General features: G+C 43.1%; 1 protein-coding gene across 2 annotated transcripts in view; it reads left to right on the plus strand.

Annotated features, from left to right (window-relative positions):
• KIZ (kizuna centrosomal protein) overlaps nucleotides 1–27,734 on the plus strand; it is a 114,089-nt gene that overhangs the window by 19,041 nt on the left and 67,314 nt on the right. For both annotated transcript variants that reach the window (XM_002710943.5, XM_051845317.2), the window contains exons 5-6: nucleotides 24,370–25,015; nucleotides 26,317–26,635. In XM_002710943.5, coding sequence (XP_002710989.2) covers nucleotides 24,370–25,015; nucleotides 26,317–26,635 — 965 coding nt within the window. The remainder of the gene's footprint in view (nucleotides 1–24,369; nucleotides 25,016–26,316; nucleotides 26,636–27,734) is intronic.

The raw sequence follows: 27,734 nt of genomic DNA on the forward strand, positions 1-27,734 counted from the left end.
TTTCAGGTTTGCCCTATAGCTACCGATGGAATCATTCAGCCAAGAAATTAACTTTTTCTCCTTTTACCTGCTTTATATATCTGCTAAGCAGGCTGCCTGGCTGCCAGTAAATGTTATTATGCAGTTAACTGTTTGGTATTTAAGACTCTTATCAGAAAAGAAACAGAGGCCACACTATTTTGTTTTTATAGCAGGAAGAAGGTTTTCGTTTTTCTTTCTTCCGTGCATTAGCACTAATCTGAGTTTATAGGAAGTTTTAGTTTTTCTTCCCCATAGATTAGAAAGTTAAAAAACCTAGAATTTAGAGCATTCTTTAAACTGTGAAGATACAAAACACCAAGCCCCAGCAACCTTGACCTATATTAAAAGGCCTTTAATGATAAATGATTTGTATGCCATTAGATGTGGGCCAAATGTGGTATGATGTGATAGACTTCTGAACCATTCAGGCAGTTTTTCTGTTTGACATTTGGTCATGAAATAATTGACGTGTCTTTAATCTGTGAGCCAGTTTGTTCTTTCTACAGCATTCCTGACAGACACATTCTTAGTACGCCAGTGTCAATGGTACTTAAGTAAAATGGGAGACCTTTTCTTCTGTTTGCATTACCAATTCCTTCACTTCCCTATAGCTGTGGAGTCTCCTTTTAAGTCATATTTAAAATTACAGCAAGAGACATGCAGGTGACGAACCCTTAAACTGTTGTACGTAATAATTAGAAGAGAAGTGTGTGTTCCTTTATACTGAAAGATACCATCTTAAAAGCTTTGACAATTTACTGTAGTAAGGATCAGTTGAGTAACATTTTGAGAAACTTATATCTTTTCCAATTTGCCTTTGATGTTTGATGAATTAAAAGGTAAACAGATTTCAGCAAATCATGATTTAATTAATCCAGATTATACCTGATTCCCTAACATTCCTCCTGAATTGTGTTGTCTTTTTTAGTGGAAACCTGAATGCCTCTTCTTAAGGCAGTCATATGAGTTAGTGTCCAAAGCCTTCAGTCTCCAGGGACTTTCCTACCTCCCGGGTCAATCAGTCTCACTGATTGACCTTAAAGACTCTGAGAGGCCACGATAGTCCTCCCACCCCGACCCTGCCATGTATGCCACAGTTCTTGCCTTCAGGGTGCTTCTCACAGAGTAATGTTCTTTCTAAGGCGCAGGATAGTTTGTGACAAGTGCCAGTTACTGGGGACTTGTTGAGGAGGTGATGTTTTGGTTGACCTTGGAGGATGACTAGGACGTCAGCCGGTGGGGATGTGATTGGCACTCTATGGGTGTAGGGCTTGTTAGAAGTATCGGAGTAGCAGGAAAGCCCAGGGCAGTTGTCCAGTCTAGCCAATGTCTGAAATTCTTAAAGGGATATGGTAGAAAATGAACTTGGGAAGGAATGCCATGGCTTTTGGTACCTGGAATTAAGGTACCAGGCTTAAGAACTGAGATTTCCTCCTGGCATTATTGCTGTGTCTGTGTGTGCAAGGGCAGATAAAGGAAGGTCGTGTGAGCAGAGCAGTTGCATCACAGGAAGATGAGACTGGCAGTGCTGTGCAGAGTGGATCTGGGAAAGCAGTGCATGGAGCTGAGAAATCGGTGTCAGCTCAGGCGGGAGGACTTAACTGAGGGCCTGTAGTAGGGTTGACCATTGAAGTGGAAAACACTGATGGAGGGGAAAGAATTGAATTAGAAATAATTCTGAATTATACAAAGACATTTTTAAAATGTGATTATACAGTTTGCAACCATAAGCTGACCTTGGATGCCAAGAAAAGTCATCAAGTACTGATTATCCTATTTTTGGGTGTAAAACTAGCTCAGTTTTATAGTAAGACATCCATTGTTTGCATGCATCAGTGGCTGCTCTTGAGAGTTGTATTCTCTTTTTTTTTGTTTTTAGATTTATTTTACTTATTTGAAAGAAAGGCAGAGTTACAGAAAGAAGAGATGGGGGCTGGCGCTGTGGCATGTTGGTTAATCCTCTGTCTGCGACACCGGCATCCCATATGGACGCTGGTTCTAGTCCTGGCTGCTCCTCTTCCAATTTTAGTATATATGCTGCCAAAGTGAGCACGCTGCTCCACTTCCGATCCAGCTCTCTGCTATGGCCTGGGAATGCAGTAGAAGATGGCCTAAGTCCTAGGGCCTCTGCATCCTACACGGGAGACCCGGAAGAAGGTTCTGGCTCCTGGCTTTGGATCAGTGCATCTCTAGCCATTGCAGCCATCTGGGGAGTGAACCAGCGCATGGAAGACCTCTCTCTGTCTCTCCCTCTCTCTGTCTGTAACTCTACCTCTCAAATAAATACAATCTTTAAAATAAAGAGAGAGAAAGAGAGAGAGAGAGATCTTCCATCTGCTGTTTCACTCCCAAATGGCTGCAATGGCCAGGACTGGGCCTTTCTGAAGCCAGGAGCCAGGAGCTTCCTCCAGGTCTCCTATGAGGGTGCAAGGGCCTAAGCACTTGGACTATCTTCTGCTGCTTTCCCAGGCACATTAGCAAGGAGCTGGATCGGAAGTGGAGCAACCAGGCCTTGAACTAGTGCCCATATGGGAAGTGGCTTAACCTGTTAGGCCACAATGCAGGCCCCTCATTTGTTCTCTTAAAAAGATGAATAACCAGTCTATACATCCTCTAAGCTTGATTCCACTGTGAATTTTCTTAATTTTAAAAAATAGGTTTCAAAAAGACAAAGTTCAAGCCCCATTTGAATCCTCAGATATTTTACTATAATTTCATAGTCCTCCTGCATTGTATACTCTCATGCTTCATTTTGGAGCAAACCAACTCTGATTCTTTCTGTTCCCAGGCATATTCTTCTGGTTGCTCAGTTTTTTGGTATATTAGATAATATATATCAAATATATAGCGAGATATAAGCATATCTAAATATATGTACTCCAGAAGATAGAGGTGGCATTTGTGAAAGAGGGTACACATTTTGAGATGGAGACTATGAAGTTTCTTTAAGCTTTTTAAAAATATGTGTTTTATATTTTTATTAATATAGAGAACAGATTTTATGTATTTCATAGATATGATTCAAAGAATATAATGATAGTTTCTTCCCTCCCTTCTTCCTCAAATTTTCTGTTAATATTTTGCAGTCACCTACTTTTCAATTTACTTTATAGTGACAGGCTTAATGCTCCTCTAAAATGCAGGAATATAGACAAGGGTTATAAATAGTAATGAAATAATAAGATGTCAATTTTGCTCATATACATTAAGTGTGTTTTTTTTACTCTATTTTTTAGCTACCACAAGTCAGTGGAAACTTGGTATTTGCCTTTTTGGGTCTTTGAGCTTTTATGCTGTAAAATATCTTCTACTCGAAGCAGAAGTGAGCTGATTATGCTCTGCCAGGGCTGGGGAACTGGAGGGCCACCAGCTTTATCACAGGGCTCAGGGCAGGCTGGGGAGTGTCACACCCACGATTGTCACCCTCCTGCAGGGGTCAGGGAGAGAGCAGTTACGCAGGTTGTTACTGCTGTCCTGATGCTAGCAGTAACGGGTGGGTGCTGATCACTGCACTCTTGCCTCATGCCAGGTGCCACGTGAACTGTATTCCTCACAACAGTTGATTCTTTGAACAACCCTGGAAGCAGGTGATGATTGTCAGCCCATTTCATAGTAAAGCCAGAAAGGAGAGCTCACTTGGCCAACTACACAGCTAGGCAGAACCAGAATTCCTACCTAGACCATCTGGCTTCAGCCTTCATGCTGTTAACCGGTTTGCTATAGCACCTTCTAAGGCAGAGTGGATGAAATGTTCTTCAAAAGTTGGGAGAAATCTGGTGAGATTAAAAACAGCTTTAGATGCTGCATTTTTACCTGACCTTGGGAGGGAGTTGAAATGATCTCCCTTAGGGCCGTAATATTCCAGCTGAATCAAATGAGCCCTGGCAAGCAGAGTACCTGTCTCTAAACTACTCACAGAATTTGTAATAAAAGCATCCGTTTGAGGCTGTTTGTTGGGCAGAAGAAATACCTTAGAGCTTGGCTGAAGAACTTGAAGGGAGAACACCTGAGCAGCTCCCAGAGAGCACGTGTGCCTGGTGTGCTGGGATGAGCCACACAGTAGCTTTAGCCGTGGATTTGAGCATCAGGGCAGGTGCCCAAAGTGCAACCAGAAGAGGCACCAGACAAAGCAGGCAGCGCCCCAGTGTTAGATGGGGCGAGGGTTCTTCCATTCCTGAGAAGACAGACTGATGTTCCCAGAGTCACAGCAGTAATTATAAGACCAGGACAGCCACTGCAGGGCCTGGCTCAGCTGGATGGGAGAAGGGACCTGACACCTTGTAGAGGGGAAACCTGACTGAAATAAGTATACAGCAGGAGGGAAAGGAGTCCTACAAGTCCTACAAGTCCCCATTTAAAGAGCAAATGGCTTAGGTTGGAACTCCCTGGAAGCAGATCCTAACACTCAGGAGTTGCATGCAGGTGGTTAGTGTAGGAGAGGGTCTCCGGCAGCACTGCTGGAGGAGGGAGGAAGTGACACTGGAAAGGGAAAGCAGCCAGTAAGAGTGTACCTGAGGAGGTTACCACCGTGAGCAGTTGGTGCTCAGTCTCACGGGGAACTTTAGGAGACAGTGTAGAACAGAGGAGCCCTACCCAAGGAGGTAGGAAGTTCTTCCCTTCCGTCCCAGTCATTGAGGGATACGTCTGGCTCTGCTTCTGGCTGCCACAGGCAGCTGGGAGTATTCAGGTCAAGAGGCGCAGGTGCTCGCAGGCAGACACTGGGTATACACTAGAAAGGTGAGGGCCTGGTGATACGGGCGTAACCTCTCACACTTGCTGTGGGGAAGAACAGCCTGGGAGGAGGTAGAGGGTTGAGTCATTACTTACAGTTGTCTCTATTCATATATGCCAAGTTTCTTATCCTCCGTAGCCCACACTGCTGCCTTCACCAACAGCCTCCTTGAATCACTGACCAGTTTTAAACAGTGCAAACATCTCCGTAGAGTGGGGCTCTGGGTAGTTGCTGTCACACTAATGGTGGTCCTCAGCTCTGCCATCCTCATGGTTATAGCTTTTTTAGCTTAGAGCCATGGCAAGTCAAAAGGTAGTCTCTTGTGTTCAACTGGACATCTTACATTAATAGCTATTTTATTTCTGTGTGTTTCTATCAGAAAACAATTTGAAATTAAACTAAATAACCTAAATAGTTTTCCAAGCCCTGGCCCTAGATCTGCGGACCTGTTTGTTAGGAGAGGATAGGAAAATGCTCTTCTCTGTCAGCATGCTAGACCATGAGCTCTGGTAGGGTGTGGCTCAGGCCCTTTCCCGCACCTGGTAGCCACAATGATCTACTGAAAGGAGGAAGAGGTGAGAATTGTTCTGGTTTTTTTCAAATATGTATTTATTTATTTGAAAGGCAGAGTTACAGAGAGGCAGAGGCAGAGAGAGAGAGAGAGAGTGAGCGAGCGAGCAAGCTTCCATTTCCTAGATGGCCACTCCCCAGATGGCCACAACGGCGGGAGCTGGGCTGATCTAAAGCCAGGAGCCAGGAGCTTCTTCCAGGTCTTCCAGACGGGTGCAGAGGCCCAGCCCAAGCACTTCGGCCATCTCCCACTGCTTTCCCAGGCCATAGCAGAGAGCTGGATGGGAAGAGGAGCAGCTGGGACTCGAACTGGTGCCCAATAGGGGATGCTGGCGCCACAGGTAGTGGCTTTAACAACTAAGCCACAGCACCGGCCCTGAGAACTGTTCTGTTTGAGCCAAGTATGAACCCTTATTTCACGTGGAGTTGGAGGGCAGCTGAGGTTTGGATTTTCCATATCCAGTTTCCCTTTTGCGATGTCTTCCCAGTAGCTAGTGGGGAATGTGACTCATTTATAGCTCACACTTAAGGTAGTCATTTCTGTGTTTCATTTTTGCTCTAGGAACTTTATGAATGTTATTTACAGGCATTTGGACACATAACACCCATGCATTCAACTACATTACAAAATAACAACTATTCTAATACCTGTTTTACAGATTAGGAAATGGGAGCTCAAAGAAGTTAAGTAACTTGTTCCTAGGTCTCAACTGGTAATTAGCAGAGCTAACATTCAGATCCCAGCAAACTGGTTTGGAGTCTTTATTAATCACATCAACTGGCTTTACAGTTACTGGAGAAATAGACTTCCTTAGTTTCTCTGGGGCTAGTGTTATGGCGTAGCGGGTAAGTCCACTGCCTGCAGTGCTGGCATCCCATATGGGCGCCAGTTCATCTCCCGTCTGCCTCATTTCTGATCCAGCTACCTCTTAATGTGCCTGGAAAAGCAGCAAAGATCGTCCAAGTGTTTGGTCCCTTGCCACCCATGTGGGAAACCCAGAAGAAGCTCCTGGCTCCTGGCTTTGTCCTGGCCCAGCCATGGCCATTGTAGCTATTTGGGGAGTGAAGCTGTGGTTGGAAGATCTCTCTGTCTCCCCCTCTCTCTGACTTTCAAAATAAATAAGAACATCTTTTTAAAAAAATTAGCCTCTCTTTAATAGTTAGGAATGAAAAGAAAATTATTATTATTATTATTATTTTTTACAGGCAGAGTGGACAGTGAGAGAGAGACAGAGAGAAAGGTCTTCCTTTGCCATTGGTTCATCCTCCAATGGCCGCTGCGGCCGGTGCACTGCGGCCGGTGCACTGCGGCCGGTGCACTGCGGCCGGTGCACCGCGGCTGGCGCACCGCACTGATCTGAAGCCAGGAGTCAGGTGCTTCTCCTGGTCTCCCATGGGGTGCAGGCCCCAAGCACTTGGACCATCCTCCACTGCACTCCTGGGCCACAGCAGAGAGCTGGACTAGAAGAGGAGCAACCAGGACAGAATCCGGCTCCCCGACCGGGACTAGAACCTGGTGTGCCGGCGCCGCAAGGCGGAGGATTAGCCTAGTGAGCCATGGCGCCGGCAGAAAATATTCTTTTTAAAACTACCCTGTCATGGGAAACTATTATTGTTGTTGTTATTATTATTATTATTTTAATAGGCAAGCACAACCCCATCCATTTTTTAAAAAGATTTATTTATGTATTTGAAAGGCAGAGTTACAGAGAGGCAGAGGTAGGCAGAGAGGCAGAGAGAGAGAGAGGTCTTCCACCCACTGGTTCACTCCCCAGACAGCCGCAGTGGCCAGAGTTGCGCCGATCCAAAGCTAGGAGCCAGGAGTTTCCTCCAGGTCTCCCATGTGGATGCAGGTGTCCAAGAACTTGGGCCATCTTCTACTGCCTTCCCAGGCTGTAACAGAGGGCTAGATTGGAAGTGGAGCTAGATTGGAAGTGGAGCACCTGGGACTTGAACTGGCACTCGTATGGGATTCTGGCAGCTTCACCCGCTATGCCACAGCACCGGCCCTGGAAAAAAATTATTTCTAAAACTTCCTTGTTTGCTACCATCTTCCTTTGCTCTCCTCTATGATTGAGTTACATGACAAATGTATCGTATGATAAAGTTTACAAGTGAGAAAACTGTATTTATAAATACCAGTGCATATCTTGTGGAATGATGGGAAAAGGAGAAAAAGTGAATGGGAATGGGAAAAGAAACATACATCAATATAACAAGAGGCAGATAAATTTTTTGGGAAATAATATTTCTTTTCTCCTTTCAATTGCACGAGGGATGATGGAAACTCCACAGGAAGATAGATATTGGTTTCTTATTTTTTTTTTTTAAAGATTTATTTATTTATTTATTTGAAAGTCAGAGTTACACAGAGGAGAGGTAGAGAGAGAGAGAAGTCTTCCATCCGATGGTTCACTACCCAATTTGGCCAGAGCTGTGCGGATCTGAAGCCAGGAGCCAGGAGCCTCTTCCGAGTCTCCCATGTGGGTGCAGGGGCCCAAGGACTTGGGCCGTCTTCTACTGCTTTCCCAGGCCATAGCAGAGAGATGGATTGGAAGTGGAGCAGCCGGGTCTCAAACTGGTGCCCATATAGGATGCCGGTGCTTCAGGCCAGGGCATTAACCCGCTGTGCCACAGTGCTGGCCCCTGGTTTCTTATTCTTGAGAAGACTTTCCAATTTCATAGACATACGTTCCATGAGATACAATAAGAGAAAAGGACAGTTCTTCATGTAATTGAAAACAAAGGTTTTAGTGCCTGGAACTTTTTCGGAAATGAAACTGGAAATGACTGTCATAATTAATATGCACACAGTCCCTGCCCAAGTAGTCCCACTTGATAATCTATCCTCTAAGAATAGAAGTTTTAGTTCCAAATGGCAAGAATTGTCTGGTGCAACGTTATTTGTTGTAGACGCAAACGTAGGAACCAGAGAGGAGTGTTTGAACTGAGGAGGGGAGTACCTCTTCATGATCAAGTACTCTGCATATATGAAACAGAGTCAAGTGCGTTTCTCTGAGTGGGGGTGGTGCACGTGGTATTGCTGAGCGTGGAAAGCCAGTTGCAGGAGTGTACAAATGCCTAACCCTTCTCTGGAGGGAATTAATTAGGATTGTCTGACTTTGGACAGAGTAGCAAAAGGACACAGTAAGTTGTTTAATCTCAGTTACTTCTGGGAGGGCAGGGGGAAGCGTTGAGAATATAATCAAATAGAACAACTTGTTCTTCACGTACCTCTGCATTGAGTCTTGTTTCTTTGATTTAATAATATTAATCTAATTCAAAGTTTTTGAGGAGGAAATAGGAAAGTAGTTAATCCATATTAGGAATAAAGAGCCTGCCTGAGGATGAGACTGCTCTTTTAATTATGGTAGAGTATGAGTTGCTTAAGTCTTTTTTTCAGAATTATGGAAAATGGAATTGACATTCTGTCCCTCTTAAACAGCTCTGTACATTTCTTTCATGAGCAGGGAACTTAAAGGACATGCAGTTACATCCTGAGCCTTACCCAGGCATTGGGAATTGTGAGCATATACAGGCCATAGCTGATGCCTTGACGTTCTTAGACATTTGTTAAGCTTTTCTTCTTCATTTGCAAACTGTGTGCTATGAATTTTAAATATGATTTGGTCCCCAACTCGTTGAGGTATTTAAATACTAAAAATTTTCTCCTTACAGTGCTAAGAGGGTGAAAAATTGATTCTATTATGGTCCTTAGAGGTACGGCTTTTAGGAAATGATTATATTTGATTAGGTCATTAGGGTGGCACCTCTGGTGGGATCCTGGTGACTTTATAAGGAGAGATTAATATAGACAGATGTGCGAACTCCCCGTCTCTTGCCGTGTAATGTTCTGTGCCACCTCTGGACTCTGCCTCGCAAGAGTTACCATCACCAGACACCAGATCAATGGCAACCTCATGATTTTGGACTGTGAACTGCCAACAACCATGACCTGAAATATTTATTAGTTAGGCTGCCTCAGGTATTTTGTTGTAATAGCAAAAAAGCTGACTTGACTTTGCTTTGCTTTAGTTAAGGCAGTGCTTAGGGGTGTGTATAGAGAAGAGAGAGACAGGGACAGAGACAGAGACAGAGATGGAGGGAGGGAAGTTAGTTAAGGCAGTGCTTAGGGGTGTGTACAGAGACAGAGACAGAGGGAGGGAAGTTTGGTATCTCTTCCTTTTCTTAGAAGGACACCATCCCTATTGGTTTAAGGTCGCACTCTTATGAACTCATTTAACCTTCATTCCCTTCTTAAAGGCCTCTACTCCAGATACAGTCACATTGGGATTTAGGGCTTCAACACATGAATTTGGGGGTTCAGTCCATATCAAGTGATAAAGCACATTAGTTCCTTCTGCATTCTTGCATGTAAATTATTATTAAAGGATTTTTAAAAAGCTTCTCCATGGGGCCAGCACCACGGCGCAGTAGGTTAATCCTCTGCCTGCTGTGCCAGCATCCCATGTAGGCGCCAGTTCTAGTTCTGGCTGCTCCACTTCTGATCCAGATCTCTGCTATGGCCTGGGAAAGCAGTAGATGATGGCCCAGGTGCTTGGGCCCCTGCACCCACATGGGAGAGCGGGAAGAAGCTCCTGGCTCCTGGCTTCGGATCGGCACAGCTCTCACCATTGAGATCATTTGGGGAGTGAACCAGCGGGTGGAAGACCTTTCTTTCTGTCTCTCCTTCTTACTGTCTATAACTTTACCTCTCAAATAAATAAATAAAATCTTTTAAAAAATATTAAAAAAAATCTTCTCCATGTAACTTAAGGACTTGCTTACAGTGGGACTTAGAGTGATGATTGTTCTGTGTAAACAGCTGAAAATTTTAGTCTAACAGCTCCATTTCCATTCTGCATTCCACTTGCTACTTCTCATTTCTTGCCTGTGTAAAAGTAGTGATAGATTACAGAAAAAACAGATTTCCTTAGCATTTTGTAAAACATGCAGTGCAACATTTATTTTTTCAAAGTGCAGTAATGGTCAAGATACACCTATTTTCAATACTATAGTTCATAATGATTGGGACATTATTGCAATTCTAAACTTGCCAGTATCTCCTTATGTGTGACTGGCCTGTGTCCCCCAGTAAAGGTGAATTTCTGATTTTAAAAATTACATTCTGTTCACTAATTAGAATTTTTAAATCATGTTTATTTGTTTTGCCATCCCTTTCCCCAACTCCCCACATTGTTAAGAGACCAAGATGGGCACCTTTGACAGGAAAAGGAACTGAACTAAAACCTTGGATTACAGATTTACCTTTAGCACTTGACTCTAGGTAAATAGGGAGGCGTGGACACGTTGGTCATTATGTCAGATCCTTAAATACTGATACAGGCTCTCTTTCTTTTGGCAGTAACTTCTGCCTCTCAAAAGCTTTTCAGTTCCTAATATTATCCAAGTGTCAATAATAATGTAAACATGGCATTCTCTTTTCAGCTTCCTTGGCTCAGAGACTGCCTTGAGAAGACACATAATACAGTTCAGAATTTCAGATTAAAGAGCACCCTGTTTGCTGTTGCTAAGGAAACAAAATGACAGACTATCTTAACAAAGAAAAGAGACACCTGTCTTAGGGCTTGATCTCCACAAATGGGAAAGCTGCCAGCCTACAGAGGCTTAGCTTGTATTTTATTTTGCATATGTTGAGTGAGTTCCATTGTAGCATTGGAGTGAGCAGCAGTTAATATTGTAAGTTTCTCGTAGATTTTTTTTTAATAGAAGTTTAGATACTTGCTGATAGGAATGTAAAACTGCACATCCACTCGGGAAAACATTTGAAATTCCTGAAGAAGTTAAACGTGGAGTTACCATATAACTCAGCAATTGCACACCTAGATCTGTACTCACAGAGGGTGAGAACATTTGTTCACACACAATCTTGCACAAATGTTCGTGGCAGCGTTATTCATAATAGCTGAAAAGTGAAGACAGATCATATCTCAGTCCTCTGATGAATCGATAAGCAAAGTACAGTTGATCCATATAGTGGAGTATTATTCAGCCATGAAAAGGAATGAAGTAATGATAATGTAGTTCAACGTGGAAACCTTAGAAACATCTTTCTAAGTGGAAGAAGCCAGTCAAAAAAGGCCACGTATTATATGATTACATTTATATAAAATGTCCAAAGTAGGCAAATCCATGGAGACAGTAGGAAACGTGATTGTCTTGACTCTGGGCTGGTTAGGGTAGATGGAAAATTGTAGCTAAAAAATATGGAGTCTTTTTAGGAATGATGAAAAAATACTCTGGAAGTACATAATCTGTGAATATGACACTGAATGACAGACTTTAAAAGATTAATTGTGGTATCCAAATGTATTTCAGTAAAACTGTTTTTACAAGTAGAAGTCAAGTTGAATTTGTTAAATTATTTTTTTAGGATTTATTTATTTATTTGAAAGGCAGAGTTAGAGACAGAGAGAGAGAGAGAAAGAGAAGGGGAGAGATCTTCCATCCACTGGTTCACTCTCCAGCTTTCCAGATGGCTGTAACAGCCAGAGCTGTGCTGATCTGAAGCCAGGAGCCAGGAGGCTCCTCCAGGTCTCCCAGGTGAGTGCAGGGGCCCAAGCACTTGGGCCATCCTCCGCTGCTTTCCCAGGCACATAAACAAGGAGCTGGATCAGAAGTGGAGCAGCCAGGACTCAAGCTGCTGCCTGAGTGGGTACTGGCACTGTGGCTTTGCCTGTTTCGCCACAGCGCTGACCCCAAATTCGTTAAACTATAAAATAGAAAAAACAATAATAGTAATGTTCATATTCATGATAATACTCTACAGTCCAAACATGTTAGTGAATTTCTTTTTCCTATGTTTAGATTTATCTTTATATAAATACAAGCTTTGGTTTTCTTGTTTACTGTATCTAGTAAGCATTTCTTTTATTATGATGTAGTCTTCGTTTGCCTTATTTTTCTTCCTACATGATCTTGTCCTATTTTATAGTTATTCAGGCAGCTTCCAATTTTCTTGGTAACTGATAATGCTTTAAATGAACTTGTTTGCATGTATAGCTTTTTTTCCCCCGGTTAGATTTATTCTAACATGGATTTCCATGCAGGATACTGAATCAGAATCAACAAGCATGTTTAGGTCTCTTGTTACCAGATTCTTTTCCAAGAGGATTCTGCCTATTTATTCTGCTACCTGCAATGGGAGAGCTTATATTTCACCTACTTACTTCAATACTAGGGGTAACAATTTTTAATAAATTTTAATTTTAGATTCACAGAAAAGTTGCAGAGATAGTATAGCGAATTCCCTTGAATCCCTCACCCAGTTTTTGCCACTGTTAGCATCTTAAAGTACAGTGCTGCACTTGCAAATCTAAGAAACTAACTAGATGGGGCCAGCACTGTGACTTAGTAGATTAAGCCACCGCCTGCAGTGCTGACATTTCATATGGGCGCCGGTTCAAGTCCCAGCTGCTCCTCTTCTGATCCAGCTCACTGCTAAAAGCAGCGGAAGATGGCCCACAAGCCTGGGCCCCTGTACCCATGTGGGAGACGCAGGTGAAGCTCCTGGCTTCAGACTGGCCCAGCTCTGGGCGTTGTGGCCATTTGGGGAGTGAATCAACAGATGGAAATCTCTCTCTCTCTCTCTCTCTCTCTCTAGCTCTACCTTTCAAATAAATAAAGAACTAAATCTTTAAAAAAAAGAAACCAACTATGAGGGCATTTCAGAAAGCTTGTAGGAAAAATAGAATTAAATGATAAGCCTGTGTTGGTGCAAAAATAATCTCTGCCTAGATCCTTATACTACACATTTTCCACAGAATTTTTGATGACCCCTCATTCACTTAGGGGTAGTTGTTGCAGCATGGGTTGGTGTGATGAAGATGGGCAACAAAGCAAGGGCCTTCCTTGCAGAATGCTTAAGTAACTTTTGGTAAATCTATAGAAGAGGATGGTATGCAGCTGTTAAAATTAAAACGCATAGTATGCTTCTCTTTACACACACATGCACACACACGCTTACTAGTATGTGCACAGAGCATCTCTAGAAAGATCTGCGAGAGATTTAACAGGATTACCGACTCTAGAGAGTATTGGAATTTTAAAGGGGTTACCAAGGAGAATGTCCTGTACTCCTGTACTTTTGTATCCCACAGATCCTTCTTACTTCCCCCTCCCCCATGGGCACAGATGTACTTTTCCTAATCTTAAATTCGCCATGTAACTTAATTTCTCTTGTAAGAAGTTTTCATTCATGTGTTCTTTCTTTGTTGGACAGTCTTATGGTGTTTAATCATAGTCCAGGGCTGTGTAGCCATCAGTTTTATCGTCACCATCAATTTTAGAATATTTTCACTGCTTAAAAAGAAACCTCTTCTCAATCACCCCCTGTCTCTCCTGACTGCTCCCATTCGCTGTATTTGGAGTCTCATACCGCATGATCTTTCGTGACTGGCTTTCCACTGAGCATAATGTTTTCCAAGTGCATCCATAATGAAGTAGGTGTAAGTACTCCATTTTTTTTTTTCATGGCTGAACAATATTCTGTTGTATGGCTGTAGCACATTTTGCTTATCTAGTTACTGGATGATGGTCGTTTGAGTTGTTTCCACTTTGGGCTATTGTGAGTCATGTTTCTATAAACATTCTTGTGCGTGACATGTTTCCACCTCTCTCAAATATCCACCTGGATTGTAGAATTGTTGAGTCATACAGTAACTCTATGTTGAACTTTATCAGGAGCCGCCAAACTTTGCTCAGATGGTTGTAGTGTTTTACATTCTCACCAACAATGTTTGATGATTCTAATTTTTGTACATCAACAATACTTGCTATTACCTGTCTTTTTTAAAATCATAACTACTGCTATGGTCTGAATGTTTGTATCCCCTTAAAATTCAAATGTTCAAGCACCAGCCCCAAGGTGATGATAATAAGAGAGGCCTTTGGGAAGTGATTGTGTCAGGAGGGCACAGCCCTTGCAAGTGGAATTTGTGCAGAGGGAGTTTGTCCCTCCCACTGCAGAACACAGCAAAAAGGTGGCCCTGGGAAAGAGGGCCCCTTGCCAGAACCCCAGTGAGTCAATGCCTGGGTCTTGTACTTCCTGGCCTCCAGAAGTGGGAGAAATGGGTCTGTAGTTTGTAAGCTGCCTAGGCTATGGGACTTTATCAACAGCAGCCTGAGTGGATCCAGACACCCAGTGCATTTTCTTCTGCTAATTAGTGATGATGGTAAGCATTATTTTGTGTGTCTATAAGCTAGTTACATATCTTCTTTGGAGAAACATCCTTTGTCCATTTTTAATTGGGTTATTTGTCCTTTTATCATTTAGTTATATGACTTCTTTATATATTGTATGTCACTCCCCCTCTTCGTGGAGGAACGACACTAAACCCTGCCTAGGCTTCATATCCGAGTCACGGCACCATTATGTCGCTCCCCCTCTTCGAGGAGGAACGACACAGGACCCTGCGCTGTTCTTTTGTCTGCTTGGCCCTCCCCGGGTTTGCTGCTGGTTCTTCCCGGGTTGGCTACCATCCCTTCCACCTCCGTGGAGGGGCGGTTCCCCCTGCCACTTTCCCCACTTCCGCGGGGGAGCGGCACACCGCCGGCCGGCTCTCTCGGGGGCTGCACAGATGTTCCTCAGGTGTTCCTGGTGCATGTTGTCTCTCTCCTCCTTTCTAGTCCTCTTCCACCAATCCCAACTCTGCTACCCACACGCCAAGTACGCTGCTCTCCTCCAATCAGGAGTAGGTCCTACAGTTTATTGGTTGAACTGGAGGCAGCTGTGTAGAAGCTGTTTCCTCCTCTCCCAGTGCCATATTGTGGGAGAGCAGATGCATAGAATAAGTCTTAATTCGAGTAACAGTCTAGTCTGAGTTGCTCCCCACAATTGTAGATACTAAATGCTTGTCAGATAGATGATTTGCAAATATTTTTCCCTTTTGGTGGATTATCTTTTCACTTTCCAGATAGTGTCTTTTTGAAACACAAAACTTTGGAATTTTGATGACGTTCAGTTAATTTATTTTTTTCCTTTTGTTGCTTGTACTCATGGTTTCATTTCTAAGAAACTCTTGCCTAAGCCAAGGTCATGAAGATTTTCTAACAATAGCATTATGGTTTTAGTTCTTATACTTAAATAGCTGGTATATTTTTGGTAATTTTTTGTATGATGTGAGGTAGGGGTACAACTTTTGTGTGTGTGTGTGTGTGTGTGTGTGTGTAGATATCCCATTGTCATAGCACCATTTATACAAAAGGCCACTTTTGTCCTCTTGAATTATTTTGACAGCTTTGTCAAGACTCAGTTGAACATAAATGCATGAATTTATTTCTGAGTTCAATTCTGTCCTGCTAATCTGTGTGCCTGTCCTTATACAGAACTACACAGTCTAGAATTACTCTAGTTAAGTAACTTTTGTAGTAAGTTTTGAAATTGTGATGTGTGAATCCTCCAGCCTTTGCAAGATTGTAATATCTATTCTGCATCTATTGTATTTCTATATGAATTTTAGTAACAGCTTATCAATTTATTCAAAACACTAGCTGGTATTTTAATAGGCATTGTATTGAATTTATAGGTCACTTGCAGAGTGTTGGTTTCTTGACAATGTTGAGTTTTACACTTCTATTTTTATTTTTATGTAAAAAAACCCCCACTTTTTTATTTAGTTTTTTTGAAAGTCAGAGATATAGACAAGCAGGTAGAGAGAGGGAGAGAGAGGAGTCTTACACTTTTTTTTTTTGGACAGGCAGAGTGGACAGTGAGAGAGACAGAGAGACAGAGAAAAAGGTCTTCCTTTGCCGTTGGTTCACCCTCCAATGGCCGCCGCGGCCGGCGTGCTGCGGCCAGTGCACTGCGCTGATCTGAAGGCAGGAGCCAGGTGCTTCTCCTGGTCTCCCATGGGGTGCAGGGCCCAAGTACTCGGGCCATCCTCCACTGCACTCCCTGGCCACAGCAGAGAGCTGGCCTGGAAGGGGGGCAACCGGGACAGAATCCGGCGCCCCGCCCGGGACTAGAACCCGGTGTGCCGGTGCCGCAAGGCGGAGGATTAGCCTAGTGAGCCGCGGTGCCGGCCGAGTCTTACACTTTTTGAACCCAGAATACCTTTCTGGTTGGTCTTTATCTTTTTTTAATCAATACTTTTTAATTTTTATTATATAAATCTTATACTTCTTTGTTAAATTTATTTCTGTGTATTTTGTTTGCTTTGAGACTATCATAAATGGAATTATTTTCTGACTTCAATTTTACTAACTTGCTGTTGGGGTCTTAAGCCTGAGACTGGCCCCTGACCAGCAGGAGACAGTACAAGCACTCCCCAACAAGGCAAACGGGAGAGGTAAGGTCGACGGGTCAAGCACACTGCAGCAAGCACCCATGAGTTCTGTTGAAGCAGGAACTACTTTATTGAGGAAGTGTACAGGCTTATAAAGCTTACAAAAGACATGCGCAGTAGGGGAGCCAATCAGTGAAAAGGTCATGCAGGCATAGGGATCATACACTGTCCATGTGTCTGGAACTAAATCGGACCTATCCCTGCAGGTGGTCCGATCTCACATGGTTTAACCACAGTGGCCGCAGACATGCCCCCCGAACATCCGCCAGGTGCCATGTTGTTAGGGACTATTTTAGGCAATGCTCAATAACTTGTTATTAATTATAAATAAATTTTTGATTTGTATATTAATATTTGCATGTTGATCTTCTGTAACCTTTCTTAATGTGTTTATTATTTCTGATAGTTTTTTTTTTTTTTTGACAGGCAGAGTTAGTGAGAGAGAGAGACAGAGAGAAAGGTCTTCCTTTTCCGTTGGTTCAGCCCCCAAATGGCTGCTATGGCTGACGCACTGCAGCCGGTGTGCTGCGCCGATCCGAAGCCAGGAGCCGGGTGCTTCCTCCTGGTGTCCCATGCGGGTGTAGGGCCCAAGCACTTGGGCCATCCTCCACTGCCTTCCCGGGCCACAGCAGAGAGCTGGACTGGAAGAGGAGCAACCGGGACAGAATCTAGCGCCCCAACCGGGACTAGAACCCGGGGTGCCGGTGCCACAGGCGGAGGATTAGCCTATTGAGCCGCGGCACCGGCCTTCTGATAGATTTTTTTATATAGGCTTTCTTAATACAAAATCATGTCATCTGCAGATAGAAATAGTTAATGCTTTTTCCTTTCTAATCTAGATGACTTTTCTTTTTTAAGGAAGTGGTGAGAGTAGACCTTTTTTTTCATGTTTATTTTCATCTCCTTGAAAGGCAGAGTGACCCACACAGAGAGAAATCTTCCATCTGCTTGCTTCACTCCCAGATGCCTGCAACAGCCAGGGTCAGGCCAGGCCCGAGCTGGGAGCCCATAACTCCATCCACATCTTCCACAAGGGTGGCAGGGGCCCAGGCACTGAGCACCATCTGCTGTTTCTCAGGATGTATCAGCAAAGGGGTGCATCAGAAACAGAGTAGTTGGGATTTGAACCAGCACTCTGCTATGAGATCCAGATGTCTAAGCAGATGTAACTCACTATACAACAGCACTGGCCTTTTGATCCTGACCTTGTTGAGGGGAAGCTTCAGTCTTTCATTATTGACCATTAAGTTAGCAGTGGGTTATTCCTGGATACATTTCATCATGTTGAGGGAGTTTCCCTCTATTTCATATTTGTTAAGTATTTTTGATCATTACTATTGGATTTTGTCAAATGTTTTATCAAATATTTATTGAAGTAATTATATGAGGGGTTTTTGTCCTTTATTAATATAGTGCATTATATATTAATTGATTTCTTTTGGTTTGGCAAATATTTATTTTTCTCATTTTGCCATCAGTTTTTTATTATTTACATTGGCAGATAAAGTTGTATGTATTTACTGTGTACAACATGATGTCTTAAAGTATGTATATATTGTGGAATAACTTAATTTTTATATGTTGAACCAAGAGTACATTCCTTGGTAAATGCTAGTATTGGTGTGTTATCCTTTTTATATGTTGTTTGGTTTATTTAGGATTTTATTTAGAACTTCATTTCTTTGAATCTAAAATGAGTCTTGTTGTGGCAATACCGAGTAGGATCATGTGTTTTTATTAATACATTTGGCCAGTTCTTTGATTTTAATCATAGCATTTAATTCATTTTATTTAATAGAATTGCTGATGAGGAAGGATTTGAATATTTCATTTTGTTGTATATCTTTCTTGCTTTTTTATTCCTCTATCACTGCCTGTTTCATGTTAGATATCTATAGTGTGCCATTTTAATTCCCTTGTCATTTTTCTACTCTTTTTTTAACTTTTAAAAATATTTATTTAGAGGCCAGCACTGTGGTGCAGCAGGTTAAAGCCCTGGCCTGCAGTGCTGGCTTCTTATATGGGCACTGATTCTAGTCCTGGCTGTTCCACTCCGATCCAGCTCCCTGCTAATGCACCTGAGAAAGCAGTGGAGAATGGCCCAAGTCTTTGGGCCCTTGCACCTGTGTAGGAGGAGAACAGGAAGAAGCTCCTGGCTCCTGACTTTGGATCAGCTCAGCTCCAGCCTTTGTGGCCATTTGGGAAGTGAACCAGCAGATAGAGGATCTCCCTCTTTCTGTCTCCCTCTCTCTTTCAAATAAATAAAATAAATCTTTAAAACAAAAAATGTTTATTTATTTATTTGAAAGTTAGAATTATATAGAGAGGGGGAAAGATAGAGGGATCTTCCTTCTGCTGGTTCATTCCCTAGATGGCTGTAGCGGCCAGGGCTAGGCCAGGCTGAAGCCAAGAGCCAGGAGCTTCATTTGTGTCTCCCAAGTGGGTGGGAGGGGCCCAAACACTTGGGCCATCTTCCACTGCTTTTCCCAGGCCATTAGCAAGCAGCTGGATTGGAAGGGGAAAGCCGGGACATGAACTGGAGCCCAGGTAGGATGTCAGCATTGCTGGTGGCAGCTTTTCCCACTATGCCACAACACTGGCCAATTTTTTCTATTCTTAATATCTTAATGTATAATAGCATAGTTTGGATTAATACCAACTTAATTTCAATAGCATTTAAAAAACTTTGCTCCTATATACTTCCATTCCCTTCCCTCTTCCTTGTGACATCATTGTTATACAGATTATGTACTTGTGTATTATGTGCTGCTTATCATACATATGTATACTTAATGTTTTATGAAGTTTTCTTTTAATTTAAATAAGTGGGACAAAAAAAAGTTACAAGCAGAAGCATTTTTATTGTCCTTTGTATTCTTTACCAATGTAGTTACCCCTACTAGTGTTATTTATTTTGTAATGCAGATTTGAGTTACTGTCTAGTGTCTTCATTTCAGCCTCCATGAAGAATTTCTTATAGGGTTTCATTAGGGCAAGTGAAAAATTATTGGCAGTCTTTCCTTTGGCACTCTAGTATGCTATTCTACTGCCTTCGGGCATCCATAGTTTCTAGGAGAAATCAGCTGTTAATCTTCCTGAAGTTCCCTTTGAACAAGAGGGCATTATTTCTCTTTTTACTTTCACAATTCTCTTTCAGTAAGTTATGATGTGTCTAGGTGTGAATATTTTTGATTTTATAGTAATTGCACTTAGTTGAGTTTCTTGGAATTGTAGTTTTTCATCAAATTTGGGCAGTTTTTGCTGTTATTTCTTCAAAACTATTTATCTCTGTTTCTTCTTCCTCTCTTGCTGGGTCTTTCAGTGTGTGTTTGGTGGTATGCTTGATGGCATTTTACAGGTCTCTGAGGCTCTATTCATTTGTCTTTATTCTTTTTTCTTTCTTTTCCTCAGACTGGATAATCTCAGTGGAGCTATATTGAAGATTGCAGATTTTTTTCTTTTGCCTGTTCATATCTACCACTGAGCCCCTCCAGATAATTTTTCATTCTGGTGATTATACTTTTCAGATGTAGATTGTTGCTCCCCCTCTTCGTGGAGGAGCAACACTGAACCCTGCCTAGGCTTCATATCCGAGTCACGGCACCATTATGTCGCTCCCCCTCTTCGTGGAGGAACGACACAGGACCCTGCGCTGTTCTTTCGTCTGCTCAGCCCTCCCCGGGTTTGCTGCTGGTTCTTCCCGGGTTGGCTACTATCCCTTCCACCTCCGTGGAAGGGCAGTTCCCCCTGGCCACATTCCCCACTTCCGCAGGGGAGCGGCACACCGCCGGCCGGCTCTCTCGGGGGCTGCACAGGTGTTCCCTTAGATGTTCCCCTTAGATGTTCCTGGTGCATGCCGTCTCTCTCCTCCTTTATAGTCCTCCTCCGCCAATCCTAACTCGGCTGCCCACACGCCGAGTACGCTGCTCTCCAATCAGGAGCAAGTCCTACAGTTTATTGGTTGAACTGGAGGCAGCTGTGCGGAAGCTGTTTACTTCTCTCCCAGCGCCATATTGTGGGAGAGCAGATGCATAGAATAAGTCTTAATTCCAGTAACTCAGTCCAGTCCGGGCTGCTCCCCACAGTAGATGTAGAATTTCTTTACTTCTATTTGGGGGTTTTTATGATTTATATCTCTTTATTGTTACTCTGTATTTGGACACTTCTCATATTTTAATTATTTAGATGATATTTCCTTTAGTTCTTTGAACATTTTTAGGTAGCTGATTTAAAGTTTGTATTTAGTAAATTCACCCCGGGCTTCCTCAGGGGTGTTTTCTGTAGACTGCTTTTTTTTTTTTTTTTTTTTTAATCCCCTGTGTAGAGGCCATAGTTTATTGGTTTCTTTGACATCTCATACTTTTTTGTTAAAATTTAATATTTTAGGAGCAGGCATTTGGCACAGCAGATAAGACACCACTTGGGATGTCCCATATCACGGTGCTTGGGTTCAAATCCCAGCTATGTTTCCCACTCTAGTTTCCTGCTAGTGCACATCCTGGGAGAGGCAGCAGGTGGTGGCTGAAGTACTTATATCCCTGGTGCCCACGTAGAAAACCCTGACTGAGTTTTAGACTCCTGGATTCAGTCTGGCCCAGCTTCCGCTGTTGTGGGTGTTTGGTATATGGACCAGGATCTCTCTGTCTCTGTCTCTTTACCGTCCCCCACTTCCTAAATAAATAAAAGTAAATTTAAATTTCTAAAAAACATGAGTTTAAACAATAATGTGCTAACTCTGAAAATCAGATTCTCCTCAGAATCTCTTCTTGCTCTTTATTGTTGTTTGTTTAATAACTTCTGAGCTAATTATGTAAAGTCTGTATTCTTTTTCATTGAACTTTCTGTTTAATTAGCTTAGACATCAACTAAGCTGAGTCTGATGCTTGTCTTCAGCTCCCGACTCCAGCTTCCTGGATTAGACCTGCTGTCCTTAAACACTTGCTCTGTAATTCTCACAGTCTTTGCCAAAGGGCTCACCTTTAATGTCTAGTGCCTTAAAGAGTTTTCAGTACCACCTTGGCTTTCACTCCCTGCCTAGAGCCTCCAGTAAGCTAGAGGTGAGAGCCTAGGACCCTGTGCTTCTCCAGAGCATTCCCATGCCTTCGGGCCTGTAGGTGGCCATCTGGAAGCCCAGGAATGTGTTGGAACTTTTTAAAGCCCATTATGGTCATCTCACTCACCAGTATCTCCTTCTAAGTTTTTTTTGGCAAATTGTCTTCCCTGAATTTTACCCACTGCCTAAAACAGCCTCCAGTTTAAACAATTTCTTCAGATCTTTTTGACAAATGCCCCCAGGGAAAGAGCTGTTCCCTCTGAGTGAGCTCCCAGGCAGGTCAAATAAAGACAGTCTTTTGTGTCAGACTGTCCAAGACACCACACTGATCAAGTAATGACCGTTCTCAGTGAGAATGGGGTTTGAAAGAATTCCATCCCTTTTCTGCCCCTTGCGTGGCTTCTAGCCTACTGATTTTCACTGAGAGTATGGCCTGTTGGCTTTTAAATTTCTGCAGATCTGTGAAAGTAGGAATGAGAATGAAACAAGTTAAAATGCTACAAAGTGCCCTGTTCTTACCAAGTTTGAACTTTTTCTTTTTAAAATTATTGATTTTATTTGAGAGTGATAAAAACAGAGAGAGAGCTTCACTGGTTCACTCCCAAATGCCCACAGTGCCAGGACTGGGCTAGGTCAAAGCTGGGAGCCACAAAGTCATCCTGGTCTCCCTCTTGGGTGGAAGGGATCCAAGTACTTGAGCCCTCCCCATGGCCTCCCAGGATCTGCATTAGCAGAAAGCTTGAGTTGGGAGCTGAAGCCAAGCATCAGACATAGAACTCTGATATAGAACATGTGAACAGAAGTGGTGTCCTAAGGGCTTGACCAAATACCAGTTCTTGAGCTGTTTTTCTTGAATAATTGATTACCACATTTCTGCAACCGGCTTAATATCTGGAGTTCTGAAAAGTTATTCTGAAAGTTGTTTTTAGTTTTGTCTTTGTGGAGCAGAGAATTTTCAGATTCCTTTTTCTAAAAAAAAAGATTTATTTTTATTTATTTGAAAGACAGAGTTACAGAGAGAGAGCGAGAGTTCTTCCATCCACTGGTTCATTCCCTAGATAGTTGCAACAGCTAGAGCTGCACTGATCCAAAGGCAGGAGCCAGGAGTTTCTTCTGGGTCTCCCACGTGGGTGCAGGGGCCCAGGGACTTGGGCCATCTTCCACTGCTTTCCCAGGCCACAGCAGAGAGCTGGATCGGAAGAAGAGCAGCCAGAACTCGAACCAGTGCCCATATGGGATGCCAGTGCTTCAGGCCAGGGCTTTAACCTGCTGTACCACAGTGTCAGCCCCTTCATAGATTTTTTTTTTTTTTTTTTTTTTTTTTTTTTGACAGGCAGAGTGGACAGTGAGAGAGAGAGACAGAGAGAAAGGTCTTCTTTTTGCCGTTGGTTCACCCTCCAGTGGCCGCCACGGCCGACGCACCGCGCTGATCCGATGGCAGGAGCCAGGTGCTTCTCCTGGTCTCCCATGGGGTGCAGGGCCCAAGCACTTGGGCCATCCTCCACTGCACTCCCGGGCCACAGCAGAGAGCTGGCCTGGAAGAGGGGCAACCGGGACAGAATCCGGCGCCCCGACCGGGACTAGAACCCGGTGTGCCAGCGCCGCAAGGTGGAGGATTAGCCTAATGAGCTGCGGCGCCGGCTCATAGATTCTTATTTCACCATTTTTTCTGGCACAGCTGTTCATTTTGTTGTTAACTTTGAGGTTGTTTATTTGATTTTGGTAATTGAAGAGTCAATATATTTCAAGAGAAGCAAGTGTATGCCATTTTCTCTCTTACAATCTGGGCCTCAGATTTTCATCTGCAGAGGAGGGATGTAAATACATCTTGGCATCTACTGCATGTGCCTCTGAGAATCAGATGTTCTTATTTGTGTGGAAGTTCTTGGGTCCTTTTGGAGGGAAAGCACTTCACTTCCTGACGGCTTCCTTTATCAGACCCCTGAACTGCTGCTTCTCCATCTCCCTTTCTCTCTCTCTCTCTCTGTCTCCCTAGGTCAGTGCCCATTCTTTCCATCAACATGCCAGTACATTCAAATTTATTTGAATTTCTTACAAATTGTTTGAAAATGTTCAGGAAAAATTGGTACTATTATTTACAGTTTTACTATAAATTAGTAGACATGATGCAATATATTTTAGTACCATCCTGGAGGTGATTACTGAACTTTTTCTTGTTATAGATAATTCTAGAAATAAGGTATAGAAATCTCCAGTTAAGCCTTGTGTGCCTCCCTGCTTTGATTTTGTTTTTATTTGGTTTGGTTAACCACCTCCCTAGCTCTGTTGAATCTGAATTTCTCTGTGGAGAGCTTTTAGAATGTGCAGCATTTGGGTGGGAGGGGAAGGGTGTTTATTATTAATTAACATAACACAAAATTCACTTTTTAAGCATATTGCTCAGTTACACTAATCACATTGTGTGATTAACAATGACACATACATTTCTCTTCAAAAATATAGAATCCAAAGTTTCTTGATAGTATTTCTTTGTAAACCAACATTTTTGGCAAAATTCAATAATGTGTACTCAGTTTCTACTCATTCACTATGTCGGAAGCCATGAGTTTCCTAAGACATGGTAGGTGCCGATTCCTGTGGTTACATTTCCATTACCTCCTTTCTTTTTAAAAGTAACCTTGTTTCACATGCAGTATGTTTAACTAGCATCTCTCTTGGTGCTGCAGGTTGCACAACAGGCAGGAATTAACATGGAGACCGCCATGTCAAGAGGACTGTATCAACCAGCAACAATCTTTATGGGCCGCCAAATGTCAGCCGTCTCAAGCATTGGAGATTTCAGTGTAGAGCAGAAATCTCCCCAGCCCACAAAGAACTTTTCAATTCCTGACCCACATTCACTTGCACAGACAGCCCAGAGCAGTGATGTGACAGACAGCTGTGTAGTACAAACCAACAGTGACACACAGTGCTTAAATAAGTCTGACAGAACAGATGGAAAGACATCTCTTCAGATTGGTGCGAAAACGCCCGTCACAGCCAGTGTATTGTCTGAGGAGGAACAAACTCATTGCTTGGAGATAGGAAGCAACACACGTCACAGTGAGAGCAATTTATCTGTAGGCAAAAAGTCTGCTGAACTCCATTCCCCGTTACAGGAAAGATTAAGTCCAAAGAACAGAACCGATGATTTAAAGTGTGACAGTTGCAGCAGATCAGAGGGATCAGAGGGAGAAATACTGACACGGGAACATATTGAAGTCGAGGAAGAAAGAGCCAGCCCGCCAGTCTCTCCTGTATCAGTTTCAGAACACTGTGCATCGGAAAATAAGTGGTCTCAAGAGAAGCATTCTGCTTGGGGAGCTTTCTCAGGTGGGATCAGAGGCTGAGGTTGCTGATTTTTGTTGGTATTTAGTTTTTCTAGGTGACAGTGATCTTATGTAAGGACAAACTAAAATCTCTAATTTTATTGCTGTCAAAAAACAAAATTGTGACTTTGTCAACAAATTCCGTTCCAATGAATTCTTTTTTATTTTTATTTTTTTAAAAAGGAAGAGATGATCCAATGAATTCTTAAATATAAATGAGGACAAAAAATTTTTTTTGTAAGAGAATTCACTAGTTTTTAACCTAGTGTATGTTTTTAAAAATATTACATTTGGCGCAGTGTTAAGCTGCTGCCTAGGGCACCTTCATCGCATATCAGAGTGCCTGGGTTCAAGTGCCGGCTCCACTTCTGATTCAGCTTCCTGTTGATGGGTACAGACAAGAAGGAGAGCTGGGGGCTTGGGTCCTGCCATTCACATGGGAGACTCGAATTGGGTTTCAGCCTCGTGGCCTTAGCCTGGTCCACCACCAGCTGGAGTGAATCAGCAAAGGAAAGATATCGCTCTCTCCCTTTCTGTCTTTCTGCCTTTCAAACACATTTTTTAAATGATTTTTAAGTGTTTTAGATTTCTTAACCACTGGCCGGCGCCGTGGCTCACTTGGCTAATCCTCCACCTGCGGCGCCGGCATCCCGGGTTCTAGTCCCAGTTGGGGCACCGGATACTAGTCCCGGTTGTTCCTCTTCCAGTCCAGCTCTCTGCTGTGGCCCGGGAGGGCAGAAGAGGATGGCCCAAGTGTTTGGGCCCTGCACCCGTGTGGGAGACCAGGAGGAAGTACCCGGCTCCTGGCTTCGGATCGGCACAGCGCTGGCCGTAGCGGCCATTAGGGGAGTGAGCCAATGGAAGGAAGACCTTTCTCTCTGCCTCTCTCTCACTGTCTATATCTCTCTCTCACTGTCTAACTCTGCCTGGCAAAAAATTTAAAAAAAAAAAAAGATTTCTTAACCACTATATAACAAGTTGTGGGTTGTTCCTGCCTGTTTTTTTTTTGTTTGTTTGTTTTTGTTTTTGGTTTTGGTTTTTTTTTGACAGGCAGAGTGGTCAGTGAGAGAGAGAAAGAGAAAGGTCTTCCTTTTTCCGTTGGTTCACTCCCCAAAGGCCGCTGCGGCCTGCTCGCTGCGACCAGCACACCCCGCTGATCTGAAGCCAAGGGCCAGGTGCTTCTCCTGGTCTTTCATGTGGGTGCAGAGCCCAAGCCTGTTCTTAATTAGTGGGTAATTCTGCTCAGCGCTTCCTTGTCGCCCCTTGATGTTAGTGTTCACTACTCCATTCACATCTCCTCTGCAGGCCATCATCCTCGAGGGGACCCAGAATCACAGAGCCCCTTCAGAGAAACCCACGAGGAGAAGGAGGAGGACAGTTTGAGCAGCAGCAGTAGTGGCCTCACAGTTTCTGTAAGTGAAGACGATTTGATGTTAAAGAGTCCGGAACCACCGCCAAATCCCGGTGACCAGATGGAGGGAGAAGACGGAATAGAGGCCTTAAAACTAATCCACGCCGAGCAGGAAGGAGAAGCCCTATCCTCTGAAGAAGATGATTGTGTTTTGCGAACCGTGAGCTCTCCAGGTTCAGAAAAGGAATCCTCCACGAACACGCCTGCACGAGAGTAAGCCATGCAGTTTTTTTGTTTGACTATTTGGGTTTTAATTGTAGGCAGGTTAGAGATCGTGCCACTGAGAATGTCAGAGTGAGGACTCAGGGACGTGTAAGTCCCTTAGGTCTCATAAGCAGTCTTTTAGGTAAAATGTCATTTTCTTTCTTGTTTAACAAAATAGCTTTCAAATATGAATAGCATATTTCTATGGTGAGTGCAGGTTATAATTTTACCCAGCCTGTAGTTAATTTGATTCCTTCTTTCCCTCTACCCTTAGGATTTTTAGAAAAATCTATTTATAAATTTTGTTTTGTTTTAAAGATTTATTTATTTGAAAGTCAGAGATAACAGAGAGAGAGGGAGAGACGGGGAGAGCTCTTCCACTTGGTGGTTCACTCCCCAGATGGCCACAACAGCCAGTGCTAGGCCAGGCGGAGCCAGGAGCTGCTTCTGAGTCTCTCGTGTGTGAGAGGGGCCTAGGTACCTGGGCCATCTTCCACTGCTTTTCCTAGGCCATTAGCGGGGAGGTGGATTGGAAGCAGAGCAATCAGGACACTAACTGGCACCCATGGAATGCTAGTGTTGCAGGCAGTGGCTTTACTCCCTTTGCTACAATGCCAGGCACTGTTTAGAGTTTTGCTACCATAGAAGGTGACGAATAGTTAAATGTGCTAGGAATTCAGTTTAAAGGACTGGAACTTTGTAGCTAATTAATTTGCTTAATCCTCTTATTCCTTGCCACAGAGTCATTTTTGTCTTAGGGTTAAATCTGAATTAACAAGTTTTTCTAGTTGTATATCCAAACCAGCTTTCCTTTTCTGTATATGAATAGTACAACATTGGAATCTTTAAGGTTAAATAGAAACATGAGCATTCAACATTGGGAGCAGTTATAATATCCAACTCATAAGACCTTGTATGTGCTTTTTTATTGTTGATTGAAAATACTGGGTGGAAGAAAACTTGGAATACCTCATGTGTAGAAAACTTGTTAACTTTTGTAATGGATTCTGTGATTTAGAAAAGAAAATAGCACTGACATCTTTAAATCTGGGGAGGGGAGGAAGGAACCTAAAGGCAGCCTGAAGTAGATCATGCCTTTTGCAGAAGA

The sequence above is a fragment of the Oryctolagus cuniculus genome, chromosome 11 (genome assembly GCF_964237555.1).
Source record: "Oryctolagus cuniculus chromosome 11, mOryCun1.1, whole genome shotgun sequence".
Classification (NCBI taxonomy): domain Eukaryota; kingdom Metazoa; phylum Chordata; class Mammalia; order Lagomorpha; family Leporidae; genus Oryctolagus; species Oryctolagus cuniculus.